This window comes from Macaca nemestrina, chromosome 2, assembly GCF_043159975.1.
Source record: "Macaca nemestrina isolate mMacNem1 chromosome 2, mMacNem.hap1, whole genome shotgun sequence".
In the NCBI taxonomy this organism is placed as follows: domain Eukaryota; kingdom Metazoa; phylum Chordata; class Mammalia; order Primates; family Cercopithecidae; genus Macaca; species Macaca nemestrina.
In genome coordinates, this window is record NC_092126.1 from 119,515,012 (window position 1) to 119,536,384 (window position 21,373).

The window sequence follows — 21,373 nt, forward strand, 5'->3', positions numbered from 1 at the left end:
AAATACATTTCCGTTGTTTAGAAGCTCTCCAGTCTATATTTTGTTATAGTTGCCTGAACAGACTAAGACACAAATCATGAAATTACTAAAAGAAATCACAGGACAATTGTTCTTATAGTCTTGTAGCGTGGAAGGGGTTTCTAAGTATGATACAAAATTCAGAAGACATAAAAGAGATGACTGAATACATCTGACTATGTAAAATAATTTTGTAAAAAAAAATCTGCATAACAAAAACCACCATTAGCCAAATCAAAACAAAAGTGACAAATGGTCAGGGGGAGCATTTAAAGCTCAGATCAAAGACAAACATACCATTTTTCTAATATATAAAAATCTTTTACAAATTATATAAGAAAAAGACCAATAAAAAAATACGACAAATTATAAACACATTTAAACATGTCCATTTTCACTTGTAATAAAATAAAAGCAAATCAAAACTGCACTTAAATATCATTTTCCACCTCCCATATTAACAAAGACAAAGTTTGAAAAGCGCATGGCACTGGCAATGCCTCTGTCAGGAATGCCTCTATGGAAAAAGAGGCATTCCTACACATTGTTGATGGGTCTGTAAATGGTTTAGCCTCTGTAGAGGACAAGTGGTAAAATCTAGAAAAATTATAAGCATATTACCCTAGCAATTCCACATTTAGGAATTTATCGTACAGATATATTCACATACATTTGAAATTAAGTCTATTCAAAGTGATTAATTCTAGCAGACTGCATGAGAGGAAAAGACTAGAAACAACCTAAAAGTCCTTCAAGAGGAGACAGACACAATTAAATAGTATGCAGAGGTGAAAAAGAGTAGAAAGCCTTTAGGTATGGATATGGGAAGATCTCCAAAATAGTTTGCTAAGAAAAAAAAGCCAAGGTGTAGAAAAGTGTGAATTACATTATACCACTTGCATAGATATCATGTTGTAAATACTATGGATCTGCTTCTGTCTCTCACGATGCTGCTTCTGGGTGTAGTGCTAGTTACACCCCAGTGCCTGATACAGAGCAGACATACCATCACTATTTGATGAAAGCAAATAAGTTAATGAATAAAGGAGATAAATGTATAAGGAACACCCTTAAATACTTAGCCCATCCTCTAAACTCAATATCAGATCTTTTTATACTTGAATACAGAAAGGCAGTAGCTGAATCCTGGATCTCTAGTTCCAGGAAAATCTAACATAAGTCCCTATAAAGGACAAATAAGGATTGCATGAATTACTTCACATATTTATATATAAAGATTACTTTTCAATAAGCATAAGTTGATTTTTCTATGCTCACTTATTCATATCCCTGGGGTCAGGGGAAGCATGCAGCAGGATGCTGTTTTCAACCTTTTCCTCAAAAATCTCTCAATGGCTTGGGAGAAAATGTCTAAAGTCTTTATTCTGGCAACTCAGATTTTTACAACTAGAAAAGCAATGGAGGCAGCCAGCTTCTCTCTTGTATCAACTCCCTACTCTCACCTGTTACTCTTGGCACGAAAATCTTCGTCACATACATAATCACTACCACTTACTGAGCGTCTCCTATGTGCCTGGACTGTGCTCCACGCTCAGTGTGCATCTCGACCACATGCCCATGAGAGGTAAGCTATAATATAATTGTCTCCACTTTACAGATACAGAGATCAGCTTAAAGACAGGAAGTACTGTGTCCCAAGTGCTATAGCAATGGTGATGCTGTTTCTCAGGAGCTGGTCTATTTAATTTTCTACACTGAATGTTCTAACAATAGATAACATCTTGAATAACTTGGACTGTGAATGACATATTAATATAAACTAATAATAGGTCTGTGAGAGACAACTCACATGAAATCCTAGAACAGTGCTTCTTTATCTGCTTAGGAATCCCTAAAAAGCCCCTGCTTTGCGTATTTAGGTGGCAGAAGAGCACCCACACTCAGCAAGGCGATAGGACACCTATCTGGCAATTACCCAGTGAGTGTTTCTCACCAAGGCCCATTCATTGCAGGTTATCAGAAGATTCTTCAGTTATTCATTATTATAACCAACTCATTCTCTCCACGGTAATTATCTGTGAGCAACATATCATGCTGTCCTTGGAACCATCAAACTGACATATGATTAAATAGCAGAGGGTTCTGCAGTTAAATTTAAAACCACTCTCTTACACTTCAACTCACACATCACATCAAGATCTCTGCAGCCACAGGAATATTCCAGTTGACCAACACCAATGGCTGGTGAGAGACTATTTTGTTACTTCATGGTCCCATGTGAGACAGGTGGTAGTTATGTTCTCAAAACTTGAAAAAGGGATTTTTTCCCAGGACCTAAAGTAAAAAATTGCCAAGCAATTCTATGTATGAAATCCTGCATTCATCCCAGGTTAAAATGTCTCAAGAGTTGCTAATATTCACCATTATGTCTTCAAAATTATGGTGGAATCTCACTAGAAATAGTACATTCCTTCAAAACACTGTGAGAATCACACACTTTACACCTTTCACTGAAAAAAGTTACTTGAAAGCATAAATTATTGTACATACAGCTCTGTATATGCCAGTAAGAGAGGTACTTATATTAACATGGCTACCAATCTACAAAAAAAGGTAGATGAGAAGGTCAATCTGCAAGCTGGAGTTAAAACATGAGTCTCACTGTTCTTGGACTGGAAAAGGAGCCACACCAGGAGTTTGAGATCAGTCTGAGCAACATAGTGAGACCCCACCTCTGCAAAAAAAAAAACCCATTTCAATTAGCTGTGCATGGTGGTAGGCCTGTAGTTCGAGCTACTTGAGAGGCTGAGGAGGGAGCACCACTGGGCCAAGGAGTTCAAGGGTGCAGTGAGCCACAATCACAACACTGCACTCCCATCTGGGAAACAGAGCAAGACCCTATCTCTCCTTTTTTTTTTTTTTTTTCCTAAGGAACCATAGAGGCTCTTCAAGGGAAAATGTGTTCCCATCCCCAAACCCAGTCTACAATTTCTAAAACTAAAGTTCTGATGCAAAAATAATTCTACAGAACCCACTATGTTTGCAGGAACTGTAAATTAGGAAAAAAAAAAAAAAAAAAAGCTTTTTTTCTATCCCCAATAAAATAGTTGTACCCAAAGTAAAATCAGCCAATTTCTGGGTTCTATTCTATTTTTCACATTTAATTAGCTTAATATTACTCTGAATCTAGAGTAAAATGAGAGAGCAGCAAATACTAAAATCATCAAAATCCTCCACAAAAATAAAATGTCGAAAGCATTTGTTATACATAACAACAATGTATTTTCCTCAGACAAACATACACGGTGCCCACTCATTTTTAAACAGGTTCCCCCAAAATGGAGACTTCACAAAAATGTGACACTACACACTGTGGAAATTCCAAGCACCTTCACCCAATATGGAAGAAAGTCCAGTCACAGGATGGTTGGGTTTCTCTACAACCTGAGCTAGTATTGTGCATAATGAAGTGAGAGAATTCACATTTCATAAGAAAAGCCATATAAAGGAAGTAAGATATTATTTTTCTAGAAAGTGATTTATAATAATACTAAGAAACTATTTTTTTTAATTCCTTCCCCTTCTCAGCATTTACAGAAAAAGCTAACATATCTTGAGAGATTTACTATTTGCTGATATTCATCCATATGGTAGTACCAACCAACAGCCAAGAGGATGAGAGAAACAGGGAAAAGAAAAGGTTTTAGAAAAAAGAAAAAGTGCAGTTGAATGATTAACTCTTACCAACTTGGTATCTCTTATTCAAGGTCATGACTTATAAGGCCTACCTGGGGCCATCCTTCAATTTTGCTGCTGTTGTTTCTCCAGGGAATCTCAGACACACACTGAACTATAAAACGTTTCAACTACAGTGCCAATTGTGTTCCTTCAGTCTTCACCATTCTAGAGGGTATAGATAGAGTGCCAGAACAGCAACTCAAGCAAAAGCTAAAGAGAAAAACAACAAGCAGCATAAAGCACTAGTTCTATAAATCAAAGCTGGCTCAGCAAAACATTAGTCACGGCAAGTCCCACCAAGGCCAGGATGGGAAAGGTGTAAGCACCAATCCCTGGCTATGCCTCAAGGGTTCAAAACCATTTCTAAATATAGAACCCACTTTATGTTTGCAGGAGTTATAAATCAGGGAGAACAACTTTTTTCCATCCCCAATAAAGTATTTGCACCCAAAGCAAAATCAGCCGATTTCTGGCTTTCTACCAGTTTTGCTTGGGCATAAAATTTTCTGACACTTCACCAGAAATGTCAGCATTAGTATAAGGGAGCTTTAAAGAAGGATATGATTTTCTGACCTGTGGATAACCCCTTCAACCCCAACAGGAAAAGGGGGGAAAAGCACACCTGAAACCTGGTTTTTCCAATTATTAGTATAAATGATACAAATTATTTTTCTTAGTGGCCAAATCCTTCCTTACAGGAAGTATTGGTCTTTGAATTTGGTGAGGGGAGGGATCATGTCTGTTTTGCTGCTATATCCTCAACACCCAGCCAGCACAGGCTCTCACTTGGAGAAGGATTTCTATGAATAGTCAAGGAAGAAGAGGAGGGAGGAGGGGGAAGAGAGGGAGAGAGAGGAAAAGAAGGAAGTAGGGAATGAAAGTGAGAGAAGTTCAGATGAAGATCTTTTTCCCTCTCCTTTTATTTGTCTTCATTTTTCTTGAACTTGCAAGCATCCAATTTGATAGAAAACCAATGATATCTTTTCTCAGGGCCTCATGTCTGAAGCCAGATAATGACGTCCAATGAAGACAACTCAGCTTCTGGAAAGAGCCCCAGCAACTCTCCGTGGAGACAAAGAAAAGAAAGGGTGGGGTGAGACAAACCCAGTGGGTGCTCCTTTATTCAACAGCATTCAAGAGCATAACCGCCGCCCCCCATGTGTGGCATAACACACCGCACAGAGTCCATATGGTCAGTGGGCTCAGGGAAGGCTTCGGTGGAAGAGGTAACTCCTGCCCTGGCTTTGGAGGGGCAGAATTTGTACAGGAAGAACCAGAGGCATGGAGAGGGCAGATAAATCTGAGAATGAAAGGAGAGGCTAACTGCACAGCTGGCAGGACAGTTTTTCCCCAGAGTGCTTCATGGAATATATTCGATGAACACCATATTCAGAAAACCGAGGATTGAACAGACCTGCACAGGTCTCCTTACTGCAGACCTTCTCAGTGCTTTTACTATGCAACTGGAGCAGAAGTGGCAAAAGATCCCATTTGTAAATCAAAATGGATTGATTTAGGGGGTAAACAAACAAATGCCTTTGCTTACTAGCTGTATAAAGTTAGCAAAATGTTCAACTTTGATGAACATGTTTCCTCTTACCTAATATGGAAAAAAAATGATAGTCCCAACCTCAGTTGTTATGAGAAGTGAACATTAAAAAGAACACTAAAAAAAGTGATTAATTCAGTGCTGGCACTTAGTTAACACCAAATGTATTACTGTTGCTGCTTCTGCTCCTGTTGTTTCTATTACTATTATCATCAAGCTATGTCATGAATATAAAAAATGTAACACAGCATTTCTTAAATGGTTTGGTCAATTTTTCATCAGGTATTTTTTGGAATTGCTGGGCCAGCACACAGTGCCTAGCCTATTACACAGTAGGCACTCACTATGGAGGGAATGGGGCAAAAAACTGCCCCTAGCAAAGAACAAATTGCAGGACACTAGAGGGATGCTCTGGGAAAGGTGTTTTTCATTATTTCTTTGGGCAACAGGCCTCTGAGGTCTGGGAGGAGTGACTTCATCTTTTGCTAGAAGAATAAGGGATTGAAAACACAGTGTTCAGCTTTAGGGAAACATCGCAAAGAGTTTATTTTGGTACAAGTGTTTGAAGTGACTCTATAATAATGAGCTCACGCCTGCTGCCAGGCGCCAGCCATCAGCTTGAGCCTGCTTGTAGGGCAGTGCACACAGTCCATCACCGACAGCCCCTTCATCAAACATGTGATGCCCACGTGCAGGCAGGATCCCAGAAGACTTGTTCCAAAGATGGCTCCCTCCTCTCAAAGAGAGGACACTGAGGCCCAAACAAGAAATCAGCTGACCTGGGATCCAAAGTGAGCTGAAGACTGAGAGGGCCCAGGAGAAGTCTATGTCTTCTGGTTTTACTTGGTTGATTCTCTGGCAGGACTTTGAACTGAATCCCAAAGGATACTTTTTATTTTTTTAGTCAATTGCTGCATACATTTTTGGAGATAACCTCATCTGTCATAAGTCACATGCTAATCTCACAAATAGTTACTAGAAATACAAAAGTTTCACATAAACCCTCCCCCTGAGTACAATACAGAGATCCTGATAAACCTCTCCAGCTTCCCACTGGTTTGTGTATAAAGACATTCTTGACAGAAGTGGAGTTTACTGGAGTGGAGACCTGAACAGATTTGGAATGCGACACTTGTATTTTACCAAACCCAGTACTTACTATCTGTCCACCTGAATTTAAGCATAAGAGTCTACATAGAGTTTGAAGAGGAAATGAAGTCATCTGAAAAAGTAGTTGGAGGGAGAACTTCCCATGGAGTCCACAGCACACAGAAAAGTCTCAAGAGTTAGTGCAGTTTCCAAACTTCAGATTGGGAGGTGGCGATGTGCAGGGCAAACCACAAACTATGGTAAGAAAGACTAGACGCGATTTTTCTAAAATACATATGTGTATACACATACACACATACATATATATACATATATGCACACACACACGTATCTCAACTGCATGCCATATAAAGAAAGTACATAGTCAGAGATCCTGCATTCAGTTCAATTATTACATTTCATTTTATTTTATTTTAACTGGTAAACCTGGAAGTCATTGGGAATAAAGCACAGTTAATTCTGGAAACTTGTCAAAGTTGAAGAAAGCTTCCAGGACTCTAAAGACTTTTTTGTTTCCAAGAGGGCAGAGTTGCCCAATTCCTGCTACGCTAAAAATATAACCAGAGATGATTATTCACAATGATTGCACATTTTCTTCATCATGTTCATTTGAGGCAACAAGTTAAATGATATTGGAATGATATGAACCTTGATGTAACTCCTAAGTTCATCCAACTAGATTTGGCATGTACATTTTGCCACACCCTATCAACACACCCTGCCCCTTGTCCAGAGAATCACTGGACACCCATCACCCCTTCCAGCCCTATCTTCTGAGAGTCAGAGTTCATGTTCATTCACCATGAAATAGGAAGAAAAAAAAAAAAGCTACCACACAATAAAGTTCCTAGAGCATAAAAAACCACAGTAGAGTGTAGATAAAAAAAACTAAAGGCCCTGAAAGGAAACTTGAGGTGTGAGAACAAAAGGGATCCCTGGATCTCAAGTGCTTCAATATTGAGAGGTACAGGTTAGGGCAGCAAAGGGAAGGCAAAAGGAGGGGGGTAAAGGTGGGCAAGGAGAAAAGCTTGAAGCTTCATTAAGTGAGTGGATCAAAAACTTGGAGAAAAGGTTTGGATGCATGTGTCCAAGCCTCCCCCATCCCACCCTACCTCACTGCCCATTATGATGTCTGTGTTTCTGCACATAGATGCACCAGATTTGTTCTGCTCCAGAAAGTAAATTAAGAGTCATTAGATTTGGGAATAAGAGCAGTTCTCTGGGGGCCATGCTCTTAATCTCTGATCAGATCTCTAGGGACTTTTGAGAATGAGGCTTTCCTGCAGCATGATGAAGTTCAGGCAGTTCTTGGGGGATACCCAGTGTGGTATGTGAGAGGGCAAAGAAGTATTCAAGGACTATGAGCCACCAGGATTGGAAGCCAGCAGTGGGACAAAATCAGTAGATGAGCAGGATGCCTTGTTTTGAAATAACTTGGTACTGTAGTCAATGGACTGGTCTGGTGGTTTGGGTGATGGGGCAGAATAAAGGGTTGCAGACCCTGTGTACAGAGAAGAAAATAATATCCCTTGCCTCTCAATAGAGCAACTATACTGACTACCACATTGATGTGATGCTTTCTTTTTTTGAAGTTTAGACAGCCTCAAATCCTAGAATGAGCATCCTTTATAGTAAACTCATTGATTGAATGATAAAGAAATCACTACATATTACTATGTTTTACTGGAAAGAGAAGTTATCCTTGATTTAAGCAAGAAGAAATTATTGGCTTGGGCCTCCTACATCGGAGGAATCAAGCCTGGGATGCGTTTTCAGACAAAATGCCCATTTCATTTCTTAATATTGAGGTACACACAGTCAACAATGAATCAAGTTTTACACTTGGTTCCATATGCTATGCCCTAGGTAATTAAAGTATGCCTTATGGCTAATAAAAATGAAGTTAGAAAGTTAAGACCGAAACAATGTCAGGAAATAACATGTGTGTACAATATGTTACTAACACATTGATAATTTTCAAAAGTGACTTTTTAAAAAGTATTATAAATCTTTCAGAACACAGTGATTTATTAAGCGAAAAGTCTGAACATTTTGCACTATTAAATTTAGCTTTTAAGTTGCTGTGTCACAGGCAGATCTTTTGTTCTCCTAGGTTAAATTTAGCATCCTGCATTTTGTTTTTATCCACAGCTCCATGTTGTATCATCCTGAAGTCAATTTTCTGAACTGCTCAGGAGAAAGGCACTGGGGAATTATCACGAAAATTTCTCTCATGGAATTTGTAATCCAGAAATAGAATTAAATAATCTAACAGTGACTTATTTCCATCGTCTTCCTTGCCTTTTCCCACCTATACATCCTTCTCATAAAATAAACCTTCCCAAGGCATGGAATGAAATGAGTGGGGGAAATGCAGTGGCCAGAGGAAAACCATTTCAGAAACGTGTTTGTTAAACAAGTACAAGCCATAAATTGAGCTTAGGAGGGAAAGGCAGTTAGAAGAAAAACTGAAATTACTGACCTGAGAGTCAAGCTGATTGGAGCAAGGGTGAAAGCAGCAATTTGGAGGATAAGCAGAAAGGAAAAGGGATAGCAAAAGAGAATAAAAGGAAGGAAATGCATTAGTTTTAAACATATAGCCAACAGATGTTACATCAGCAGGTTTATAACCAAACGAAGCAAACTTTTATCTTATATTACCCCCAAAAGCCCTGGGCACACACTGTAAGCTGTTGTATTAAATATCATACCAAAGAAACTGGTATCTGCTCTGATACGTATAATTACAGAAAGCACTGATGGGAACCAGAGGTGTGCTCCCACAGTACAATGACAGCATCAGCCCTTCTCTGGAGGAATATTTATAGAGAAAGTTCCTATCTGTGTGCATATAAAATTTTATTATTTAATAAACTGAAATGGAAACTACTAAGGTATTAAACCTGGGTAAGTGCTCATGTCAGAAAGATTTTTACTTGAACCAGTAAGTTGGATGGATACATCCTATGAGATATTTTTCCTTCATCCCTGAAAACCAAAAGGAGCTGAGCAATTTGGCTTTCGGTTCAAAGATTTCCATTTTAGATGCTTACAGAGCACTGCACCTAGCAATGATCAAAGACCCCGTGAGGAGGGCTTTTGGTGGCGTGCCACCCACCTATCAGCTTCCCCAGCAAGGACAGAGTAACTTCCCAAGCTGAGAGTAATTTTTTTCAGTCAGAAAAATAAGTTCCAACTTCATTACTGAAAATATCAAGTTCTAATACTTTTTAATTTGTTTGTATAAAAATATCTAGCATGCCCTTCTCATTGGTTAAAACAATAATCTCTATTGTCAAGCAAAAAAATAAAATAAAACAAACAAACAAAAAAACCATATTCATCTTCTACAGGAGCACATAGTGGACATTCATTTTGTTGATCTGTAAAATGTCCTTTGCAAAAACAAAGTGGATAAGCAAATACTTTTCCAGCTTTCTGCTCAATGGGGTCCCACCATTCCATACTATAAAAAAGTAGTTTTAGGTATTTCACATGGGAAGGAAAAACAAAACAAAATAAAATAAATCCTCAGGATAAAGCTTAAGCTAGAACATTCAAATGAAAACAGTGTTGACTACAATGATACAACTGAAAAGAGAAAATTTAAGATTAACCACATGGGGAAAGTGTTGATTTGATAATCCCTTGTATCTGAAATCCCCCTGCCGAGTGTTTTGTGATCATAAATGCGCAACTGATCGAAAATGAGAGTTTTGTCAGGACACCATCACTGTGGGGACTTTGGCAACACTGGCCCCAGCTGCCATTTCAAATCCTTCTGGATCAAAGGTAATTAAATCAAGGTCTGTGGCCAAGCCTTAGGAAATCTTAAACTGAAATAGCAAGCACACATTTCAGAAGTAGTTGCCTCTTTCAAGGGCTCCTAGTTTTCATCAAACTCTCAAAGGTGTCCGTGATGTCCATGACCTTCCCCAAAAAGTTGCTAGGAATGGCGTATAACCATCTGCCCTTGTCTTCAAGAAATTCTTTCAAATACATTAACAAATGTAAGTGAAAATTACCCGGCAAGACACATTGATATCAAAACAAATAAAACTGGCATCAAGTTTTTTCCATGTACCATGAAACTTCTAAAACATATTATCATAATTAAAAAATAATAATAACACTTAAGTTTATGTTTTGAATGGAGCTCTGAAAGGCATCAAGGAAATTATGTTAGTACATTATTGAGCAAATCAGAAGAAAAAATAACATTGTCTTCCTCAAACTTAGATAAGGCTCTTTTAGGCATCTAAAATGATTTCTCAGTGTCCAAATGTCTGGTGATATTATTTCTCCAACCAGATAATTAAGTGGAAGTCTGTTTTCCATTCTGATGTTATGTCTTATGAGTGGAACCCCAGGGATCCAGCCTCCTCTCCGCATTGGGGGGGTATGTGATTGAGGGCTCAATTTGGGTATTCTCATCCTCTAGACAAAAACCAACAAAATCCCTTACATATTTAAGATAATTACATGAAAGGTCACCCAACTGATTCCTTCCCATGGGCGGGATGTGAGAAATATAGTGGCAGCAGGTCTGTCTTGACAGATTCTATTAACCTCTCTCTTTCCCCTAAGTCACCAAAGGATTAATTCTGAAACTTTAAATAAAATTCAGAGACCTTGATGGGCACTGACACAGAAGTACTACATATTTCACTGCCTCTAAGGTTTAATTAGCCACTAGGTTGTGTAATATACGTGACATCTGACACTGGGGATGGAATAAAGACTTCAGCTGAATTTGGACCAACTCTCAGAGCCTTGCTCAAGGCCCACCACCCACCTAGTAGCAAATTTCCCTGAACTGCCTGCAGTCCAAGGCAGAAGCTCCCCACTGGGCCATGCAAGAGTTTACAGGCATAACTGCACGTGGGACCACACTAGAGCAACATGCACTTTAAAAACCAAAACCTTTAATGGCTGATGAGAAACGTCACTCACATAGAATTTAAGAGGGAAATGCACTGTGTAAATGCCAGCCATGTGCTATCTGGAATGGGAAGATTAACAGAATAGAAAGTAAACACATACTGCTTTCTGAGAGAGAGGGGGGCCAGTGTCAAGGTTGTCTGAGTTATTCCTAACCCTGTGCCTTTTGTTGCATACAATTGAAGTTCTGGAATATTTTAGAACATGTGCTCCTTTTAAAAGAGGTCTTTTCACTCTAGTAGGTCACATTACAAGCTAGAGACCACAAATTTATTTCACGTTCAATTTTTGGTTTTCAAAATTACAAATTTAATTGCAAACATTTCTCCATGGCTCCAAAATGGAGATGCATGTCACTTTGCTAAGAACTCTAGTTCTCAATATTGTGAGGTACGAATTTTGTAGTTTTATCCAGCAAATGACAATATTGCCCAATTTGAAAAAGGCTGCTTGACAACTGAAGGAAGATGTTTTTGTCAGAATACACATGTAGCATAGCAGATAATGCTTCAGAAAGGCAGGCCAAGGCTGAGCCCTCTTTTTCCCAAGAAACTTCCCCTCTGAATCTCCACCCCCACCTCCTTAGGGGCCTGGGCTGGGGCTGGAGCTCAGACATTTCCCAGACAATGCTCTGCTGCTGGACCTGAGACATGAGCAGGCAGAGAACTGGGACAGACTCAGGTCCCACCACACGTTTTATGAATTACAGTGCCTGGGAGGCATCAGCTTTAAGGAGAGACAAAGGCAGAGATAAAGAAAATGTGCAGAAAGTGCATAAAGATAAATGCCTGTAAAATCACTGCTGCTTTAATGCATTCCATATTGAAGAAATAAAAATCTGAATATTCTTGATGGTTTAAAGGCAATAGTGTCCAGCTAAGATCTGTTTGTCCAATTAGACCATTAAGCTGTTTATGTGTAAATGTTTATAATAGCTTGGCCTGATTTTCAATTACAGTTCTGGGGGGCTGGTTTAGTATAGAAAAAATGCCATCTAAACATGAAGCATATCACTTTCTCTCCTGTATGCTAATAAAGAGGTAGATCTCTTGCAGCCCAGCAGCAATGCCTGCTCAGGAAGGCTCTCTGCTGGCTGCATGACTGTTTAGTCCTGCCGTACTAGCTTCTTTCTTCTGGCCCATTAGTGGAAGGGATTGTTCTCAATGGCTCATCTGTCAGCCCTGAGTTCGAATACCGACTTGATTCTTATAAGCTCTCCAACCTGGAGGAAGTTACTTAATCTGTATAAATCATAGTTTCTCATCTGTAAAATGAGAATAATGATAGTTTCTGTATTGTGGGTAAGACTAAAAGGTATATATTATTGCAACTCAAGTGCTTAGCAGAGTACCTGGCACACAGTGAAGCACAGAATATACACACAATATACATACCCTAGTATTACAAATAAAACTACTATAATTATTAATATTATTATCTAGGGCATCCTCCACATAGCTCACCACTTCTCAGAGCAGTGGATTAGGAATCAGGAAACCCACATTACAGTTTTGTAACTTTCTGACTATAGGCCCAATCTCAGGAAGGTCATTTAACTTTTCAAGATCTCAGTTTCCTAGTCAATGAAAGAGACATGATAATTACTTTCCTGTGATCTCATGTCAGTGTTTTAAAGAAAAATTTTGGTTCTAAAATGTACTTCCAAAATAGATCCATCTAAACTCACAGTGCTCCTTGAGTTTTAAGAACTAGCAGACTAGCAGAACATCCCCACATTTTAAAATTAAAACTAAGTCCTTTAGAGATCTATTTTGGACAGTTACCCCAGAAAAAACGAAATCCTTGACTTACTGCTAAAATTGGTCACACTGAATAAAAATCAGATTATCATCAAACTAATGCTAAAATTATGAAGAGAAATATTAATTGATTTGGAATTTGAATGCACCAAATATTATACCTAAAAATGTTGAAATTTTATTGGAAATTAACCTATTTGTTTAATACAGAGACAAAGTTGAGATTTTTTTTTCTTTTCTTAGAGAGAGGGGTCTTGACCCCAGGCTGGAGTGCAGTGGCTCATAGTTTACTGTAGCCTTGAACTCCTGGACTCAAGTGATCCTCCTTTCTCAGCCTTCTGAGTAGCTGGGACCATAGACATTACCACACCTGGCTAATTATTGTAGATACAAGGTCTCCCTGTGTTGACCAGGCTGGCCTCAAACTCCTAGGCTCAAGCCATCCTCTCACCTTGGCCTCCCAAAGTGCTGGAATTATAGACACGAACCACCATATCTGGCCTTGAGAATTTATTTGTTTTAGCATTTGACTGTTCATAATGATATACATGTTCCGATTTACCTGGGGACCAATTGCTTGCAAAGCTTCATTTGAATAGGTTGTTAGAGATTCACTCACTTCTAACAAGATTCAAGGCCATGAAAGGCTAAGGACAGATGATTGCTTGAGTCCAAGAATTGGAGACCAGACTGGGTAACACAGTGAGAACTCATCTCTACAAAACATTTTTTAACATTAGCCAGGTGTAGTGGTGTGCACCTGCAGTCCCAGCTACTCAGGGGGCTGAGGCAGAAGGATCACTTGAGCCCAGAACTTTGAAGCTGCAGTGAGTTGTGACCATGCCACTGCACTCTAGCCTGCACAGCTGGCAAAAAGTAGAGGCGAAATTTGAACCCAGGTCTTTCTGTCACTGAAGCCCACGATCTTTCCACAAGATGATAGAGAGCTAATCTGTGTATGTCTTGAAGTCCTTTAGGGCTTCACAAGTATCTCGATCAAAGCTGGCTAACATTCACACGTTTGTTCAAAATTTGGTGATCTCTTCCATATGGACTGAATCTGGGAAAGACAAATTCTGCCTTATTGCTGAACCAATAAGAAATCTGCAGAGGTTATGGAGTTATGTAAGATTTTTCAGAAAGCTTTTTTTCCTTACATGAAGTACAGGAAAAAACATTGATAGCAAGCTTATTTTTCACATTCATACTATACATAAATACAATATGGATATGGTTTATCTGAAAATCTAAATACTCTGATTCAACACTCACTGTTTTTACACAGAATTTGCTATCACGCAGGACCTATTCAAGTATATGTATTTAAAAGGTCCTCTTAAGAGATAAACCTCCAGGATGAATTTGTTGTGATGTGCCAAGAGACATCCAAAGGATATGAGCTCCTTCCTTCTTCCCCTATCTTGAATGAAGAATTCTCAACTATATTCTTCGGTTGTTGTGGTGGTGGTGGTGGTGGTTGTTTGATCCAGACAAAACTAAACCATAAATATTTACCTATGATGGAAAAGAACTGAAGTTTTGGGTAGTCAAAGCCCCAATTTCTTACACACTTCACTGGAAAAAATGCTAGATCATGGACATCACTCAAGAAAGTTGACCACTATTTTCTTTAACACTGAAGAAGTATATAATCCCTCAGAAGATAAGCCAATTGCATTCTTAGCATTCCACAGAAATGTCATCTTTCACAGGCCATATTCCTCATTTATGACTTGTTTCTAACTTGGAATATGAACGTGCAATCCAAATCCACCACAACCGGAGATGGGCAACCACGCAGTCCATGTTCTCTCACTGTCAACAATTTACATGACTGTAAAATTTACCTCTCCAGTTCTGCGATCTTCTTGTCCTTGTCATTCTTCTCATTCTCCACCTCCTTGAGGATCTCCAGCAACCGGTCCACTTCTGCTTGGGCCTTGCCACACTCGTCGCGGTAGTAAGACGCCTCTTTATCTAGCTGTTTTATTCGGTCTGCAAACTCAGGGTTCATCCTGGAGTCATCTTCAATATTATGTGCCTTCAACATTACATTTGTAAAGAATGCAGTTAAGACAACAATTTACAGCAATAGAAAGTGCTGTAAACAATGGCCCAGAAATTAACTTTGGAAAGAAAATCACCACCAAGATTTATGGGTATATTGTCAGTGAAAAGGCAAAATAGAAAAATCACACATTTCAGCTACCTTAGAACAATGTTGGTTTTAAAATAATATTAGAGTTTCACAGGGGAGTTTCTTCAATTACTGACATTTTGTTCCATTAAATGTTGCTACTTTTAGCTTTTCTTTCCACCAAAAAAGTGGGGTTGGAGACTGTGATGTCTTTATTCCCGGTCATGTGACAAGCAGACCTAAGACAATCCAGCTCCTCACAGTTAAGGAGGTGATTCATACAAAATGCTTCCATTTCCAATACAAAGACACCAAAACAACACGATATTAGATTATCTTCCAAGAACCATCAAGGGCATATGTAAAGCCAGATAACATATAAGAGACGGATTGACTAATAATTGAACATGTCATCCCACTGAGAAATTTCAGCAGGAAACATAGTTTGAAATGAGGCTTGGAGGTGAGGAAGGGCTTTCCAGCTAACAGTTATACCCATAAATTCTCATTCTCTTAAATAAATTTAACCTAAACCAGGAGGAGGATGAGCTAATTCATGAACAAGTACACAGACGAGAATCTGCAAATACATGCATGGGTGGGTGGCAGCTTCACACACAAGAAAAGACAGGCAACAACACAGCAACAACATTGCAGAATAATTTGCAGCCAAAGTATTTGTGGGTTTGTGTGTGAGAGAGTGCGTTACAGCTTTTTTTTTTTCCCAAAATAAACTTTTGGCTGAAATATTCCCAGACAGATAGAAATAACACTGCACTGCAATGTTTTGCCTACCCCTTGTTTCCCATTATTCCTAATTGACTTCTTCAAAGAGCAGGCAGGGAAAAAACAAGTAGTTTAACAACAGTGCACATTCAACATAGAAAGTTCAGATAAGTCATATATGTATGTATCTTCAAAATCCACCGGTGACATAATCAAATGTTAACAATTTATAAGGACTTAAGTTATTCTGCTGTCTTGCTACATGGAGCAGATATTTATTGTGTTTTAATATACTTTTTTGAAAATTTCAGGGAAAAAACAAGGCAAGCAAGCTACAGCTACTGTGGGATTGAATGAATCATGCATGGTTAGAAAAAATTAATACTAATACTACGGTTAGAAGGTTTGACAGTCTTTGCAATGGTTTAGTAGAAAAAAAATTCAAAAATTAGTATAAATAAAATAAATTTCATATGACAAAATAATCATTTTAGAAATAATATTTTTGCATGTAACATATTATTTAAGCATGAGGATAAAGGGGAAAAAGTTGCTTTCATGTTCTTAAATCTAAGATTTCCTTATTTAAGAAATAAACTCAACTATACAAAAAAAAACTTGAGAAAAATGTGTCAATTCAACACACTATCAGATACTGGTTTATTCCCTTTTACCAACATTTTTCAGAAACCATTTATTTTCATTTATTTACTATGTACTCTGTGTTTCATTATAATAGATTATTAAACTTTTTCAGTATAATTAAAATAATCTGAAAGAGAATCCTGAGCTAATATACCTTTAGGAGTATATTTATCTAATAATTTCCTTTTAAGCTTAAGTAATGAATATTTAAATTTCCTAATCTCCACTTTAAAAATGTAGAGCAGAAATCCTATTTTAAAAGAAAGTAACTACTCCATATACCTGTTTCAATTTGTGATAATATGAATCATTACTTTTGTTATAGAAAAGCATTTAAAATATAGCTTTTAAATAGCTAAAGAAAAAAAAACTTCGTGTTAACCTCTCTTTCACTTTTATACTGTATTACGATTCTTTTACAGCAGTTAAAAACCTTTTCATGACATTTCTTGAACTATCCAACCAATGCTATTAAGATTTTTTAAAAAGAATTAATGAACTGAGTAATAAGCAGCTGGAAGCACTCAAAACAAATGAATAAATATATTTTGATTGCCTGTTTCTTATGAGAGTTAAAATTCCTTTCCTGATGCTGATTTTCAAAAGTTCACAAATAGTTAGCAGTTAGCTGCTGTGGCTTATTTTAGTTATTGTTCTTATTGTTATTATTATTTGTCTCTTTTTAATAAGTGGGTACAGGATTACTAGCTGTAAGACCAAGATTCTAAATCCAGTCCTGCATCTTATATTTACATAAGATTAGGCAAATTCATTAGCTTAAAAACCGTGAAAACTACAAAATGACAAACATGGGGGAAGATATTATTCACTTTTGTTTTTATTATAATTATTATTTCATAATATGCATCCCAGAAATACAGCTTGTTATTCAGCTAAGTTAATAGATTTATTTGGTTTTCATTGACAAGATACTACATACTCCTTATAAAAAAAAAAAAGCCTCCCTGATAGGTTTACAGAGACAGCATAGTCTGCTAGTGATGGTATGTACACATATTCCTTATTTTAGCTCCATGAAGAAAAGAGGATTATCCAAGGCCACTTTTCAACATTGGGTGAAATCAGATGAGTTCATAGTCTTTTCAAACAAGTAAATAAGTATGGTGAAAGGACTCATGGGATGTTTAGAGGCACAGAAAGCCTAGTAAAAAAAAGTGCCTTAATCTAGACTGTACTACTGCTGATACCATATGCTGAAGTTAGGTCATGTTATTAGAATGAAGACCAGAACCGAGTTTACAGCTGGCCCAGTATCTATTATTAATAGATCATACTTCAAGTGCTAATGAGACTTTTAAAATAAATAGACAACCTCAGCCAGGTGCGGTGGCTCACGCCTGTAATCCCAGCACTTTGGGAGGCCAAGGTGGGTGGATCATGAAGTCAAGAGATCGAGACCATCCTGGCCAACATGGTAAAACCCCATCTCTACTAAAAATACAAAAATTAGCTAGGCACTGAGGCACGCGCCTGTAGTCCCAGCTATTCGGGAGGCTGAGGCAGGAGAATTGCTTGAACTCGGGAGGCAGAGGTTGCAGTGAGCCAAGATCACGCCACTATACTTCAGCCTGGCGACAGAGCGAGACTCCATCTCAATCAATCAATCAATCAATAAAATGAATAGACAACCTCAAGAATACCTGTGAATTAAATCTCTCTATCTCTATATCAGTATCTACTGATTTCCAGGCAAAAGAACTTATGTCAAGCCACTTTCAATCTTGGTGCCAGAATTCTTGGAAGGGCTACTAAAATATCATTTAAAATGTTTTTAAATCAATAGAAAGCTTTAAGGAAAAGTCATATAAAGATGACAGGGAAACAGCTGCTTCTTGGATCATTACTAGGGTCCATGTAAAGACTCAATGAAAGAGAGTTTCACATGACTGGGAAGGCTGGTGAGTCCCCAACTAAGCTTAGGTATTGGAGGCAAAAGCCTCTAAAGGATTTACAAAAGATATTGTATATAACCAGCTCTATTCAGCCTGAGTCACAGCTTTTCAGAGGATGGGCTGAAATTTTTAACTAGTAACCAGCATGAATGTGTTCTACCATGATCTACAGACATGAATGATTCTATACTAAATAAAATAGTGGAGGAAATTGAGCTTTTTAAACCAATGCTTCCTTCAAAATTATGAGTCCTGAGCTTCCTCCAAAAATGGAATGAAATAAGCACTTTATTTGTATTTAGGCAATATTCTCGCCTTTTCAAATCACAACATGAGTTCTTTAATCTGGACTGGTAGCTCCTAACAGAGATCAAAAGTAGGTAACAGACTTGGATCTAACATACTTTAGACACTACAGCGAAAAAAATAGATTTGAATAAATCATGATCACAGTAAATTCCTAACATGGCATTCTAATGAATTCAAGACATAAATTGAAAATGCACAGTAATATTTTTCCTTAAGAATCTGTTGGTTTGCAGTTAGCTCCCCAACAAGGTCCGGGAGGGCTTGCCCATTCTATACTTCCGAGGAACATCAACTTTGTCCTCCTATTGTCATTAGTCAGGAATTTACCTCTTAAAAACACAAATTGGTGTGAGTTTTCTTTTGATGGCTTCAGATCTTATTTACCATGAATATAGCAAGCTCATCGTCACTTTCAAGGACATCCACCAGTCATTAAAACTAAAGGAATATCAATAAGCATTCTTTCACTAATATAGAGATTTAATTCCACTGATTAAACAGGTCAGTTTAAAGGCAAATCCAGGTATCTGATTCTGCTCAAAAATATGTCTTAAAACATTTAGAACAACTTTCAAGCATCTTATAGAAACACAAAAAAATGTGGAAAGGACATTTCAGAAATGTCTGCATTGCATATTACATCAGTAAGTTTTGAGGGACTCCCAATTATGTTTCTTGTATTTCCATATGTAAGGAAATTTCCCCACAAATGGGAATAATCAAAACAAACTCTGGAGCCTCACTGATGTGGGTAGGCCTCTGGGTTTTGATGTGAACTGACTTTAAAAGCCTAGATCAGGCATTAAGAGAACTCTGACCATGGCTTGGGATGAGCAATACATTAACCTATAGTTATAATAACCTAGTAGTTATTTTAGTGAAAGAATTTATAACTACTTCAGGAAATAAGGCAAAACTTCGGATTAATACTATATCTAAATGGAAGTTAAGAAGCCAAAAATGGCTAAAGCCAAACTATGGGGTTGTCAAGTATCAAAATCATACAAGTTTATCTACATTTAATCTTATAAAGACTGGTCATTGATTATTTCCAATAAAATGGCAGTTCATCATTTCAGATCCCTAGAAAGGAAAGTATTAATTTTGGTCCAGAAACCTGCTGTGAAACAAGGCAGGGAACTTTCAATTATTATATTATATAACACGTTCCCTTTGAAATAGACCCTACCAATTTTAATTAAAAATCATTTCCCTCAAAATAAACAAATAATTACTCATGACCATAAAATAAAAACAGAATGTTAACCAATGTATTTGATGACTTTTCTTCCCTGCTGTTTCTGGGTTTTAGCAATAATTTGCTAAATTTAGGCAGTGTAGAAATATGATTCTCGATTGTGGCGTGTTGGTGGTTTAATGTCCATTGACAGTGCTTTAATATTCCTTTCATATCTTAACAGCAGGACAGGGTATAGAAACTATTTTAAAAATTATATTTGACTACAGTCTTCCAAAAGAAATTTCAATATTCTCATAATTCTAAGTTATAAACAAAATATTACATTTTAAAAGAAAATTTTTAAGGTAATTGTAGAGTTATATGTTATAACATATTATACATTATATATATGTTATATATAACATATTATAACTCTATAATAGACTGATTGATATAACTCTATTATAGACTGATGAAACATACATATTATTGTTTAGAATTAAGAACCAAGGGAAGAAAAAGAACACAACTGAAGATAACCTGCACAGTGTTTATAATAATAAGACAAAACTCCAGGAGTAGAATGATAGTTAAGCTGCAGAACGGTTATAAGAAAAATAACAATATCAAGGCAAAACTTTCGGTTCCTAATTTAGAAAATTAAATTTCATTTAAAATACAATGAATCAATACCGGGCATCATAGCTGAGCCTAAATAATACATTTGGAAACTAATAATGATATATTTTGAAATGTTATACATCTTAGTTGTTTTTTTTTTTTTTTTTTTGGTAGAGATGGGGTTTGCTATGTTGCCCAGCCTGGCCTCCAACTCCCAAGCTCAAGTGATCCTCCAGCCCTGACCTCCCAAAGTGCTAGGATTACAGGCACGAGCCACCACACCCAGCCCCTATATATCTTAGTTCTAAAGGAAATTATTCACTCATAATTCAAGCTAACTGCATTCAGAATATTCAAAAATTTGCATATTAAAACAACCATACCAAAAAAAATTCTTTTCATAGATGGAACAAATAGGGTATGTATAAATAAATACAAATAAATATTCAAAATTATTCTTGTGTCTCTCTCTCTCTCTCTCTGTCACACACACACACACACACACACACAAAAAAAAAAAAGAACAACTGTATGCTTAATACTTTTAAAGATTCCCCAAACAAAACTGTAATTATTAATGTAATCCTTTCTAATTATGGAATTTCCTAAAATTAGCAATGTGGAGAACTGAGGTAATTATCTGGATGTCCTCAAACAAAGCATGTGGCTTCAAATGTTGAGTGTTATTGCAAATATTAGTTGAGTTTTTTAGACACTGAAAGCATGGATCAATTATAGGGTTTGTGTTTGTATGTATGCATATGT

The 21,373-nt window shown here is 37.3% G+C and overlaps 1 protein-coding gene across 17 annotated transcripts in view; it reads right to left on the bottom strand.

The window, feature by feature from the left end:
- LOC105482397 (ELKS/RAB6-interacting/CAST family member 2) overlaps nucleotides 1-21,373 on the bottom strand; it is a 981,466-nt gene that overhangs the window by 470,355 nt on the left and 489,738 nt on the right. For 10 of the 17 annotated variants that reach the window (XR_011620093.1, XR_011620095.1, XR_011620096.1 and 7 more), the window contains 2 exons: nucleotides 16,010-16,039; nucleotides 14,925-15,118 (listed from right to left, as the gene is read on the bottom strand). Coding sequence is in view for 12 of the 17 variants with exons in the window: in XM_071091912.1 (XP_070948013.1) it covers nucleotides 14,925-15,118; nucleotides 16,010-16,039 (224 nt within the window). In the remaining 5 variants the exon portion in view is untranslated. The remainder of the gene's footprint in view (nucleotides 1-14,924; nucleotides 15,119-16,009; nucleotides 16,040-21,373) is intronic. The other 7 variants (XM_071091916.1, XM_071091917.1, XM_071091915.1 and 4 more) reach the window with 1 other exon arrangement.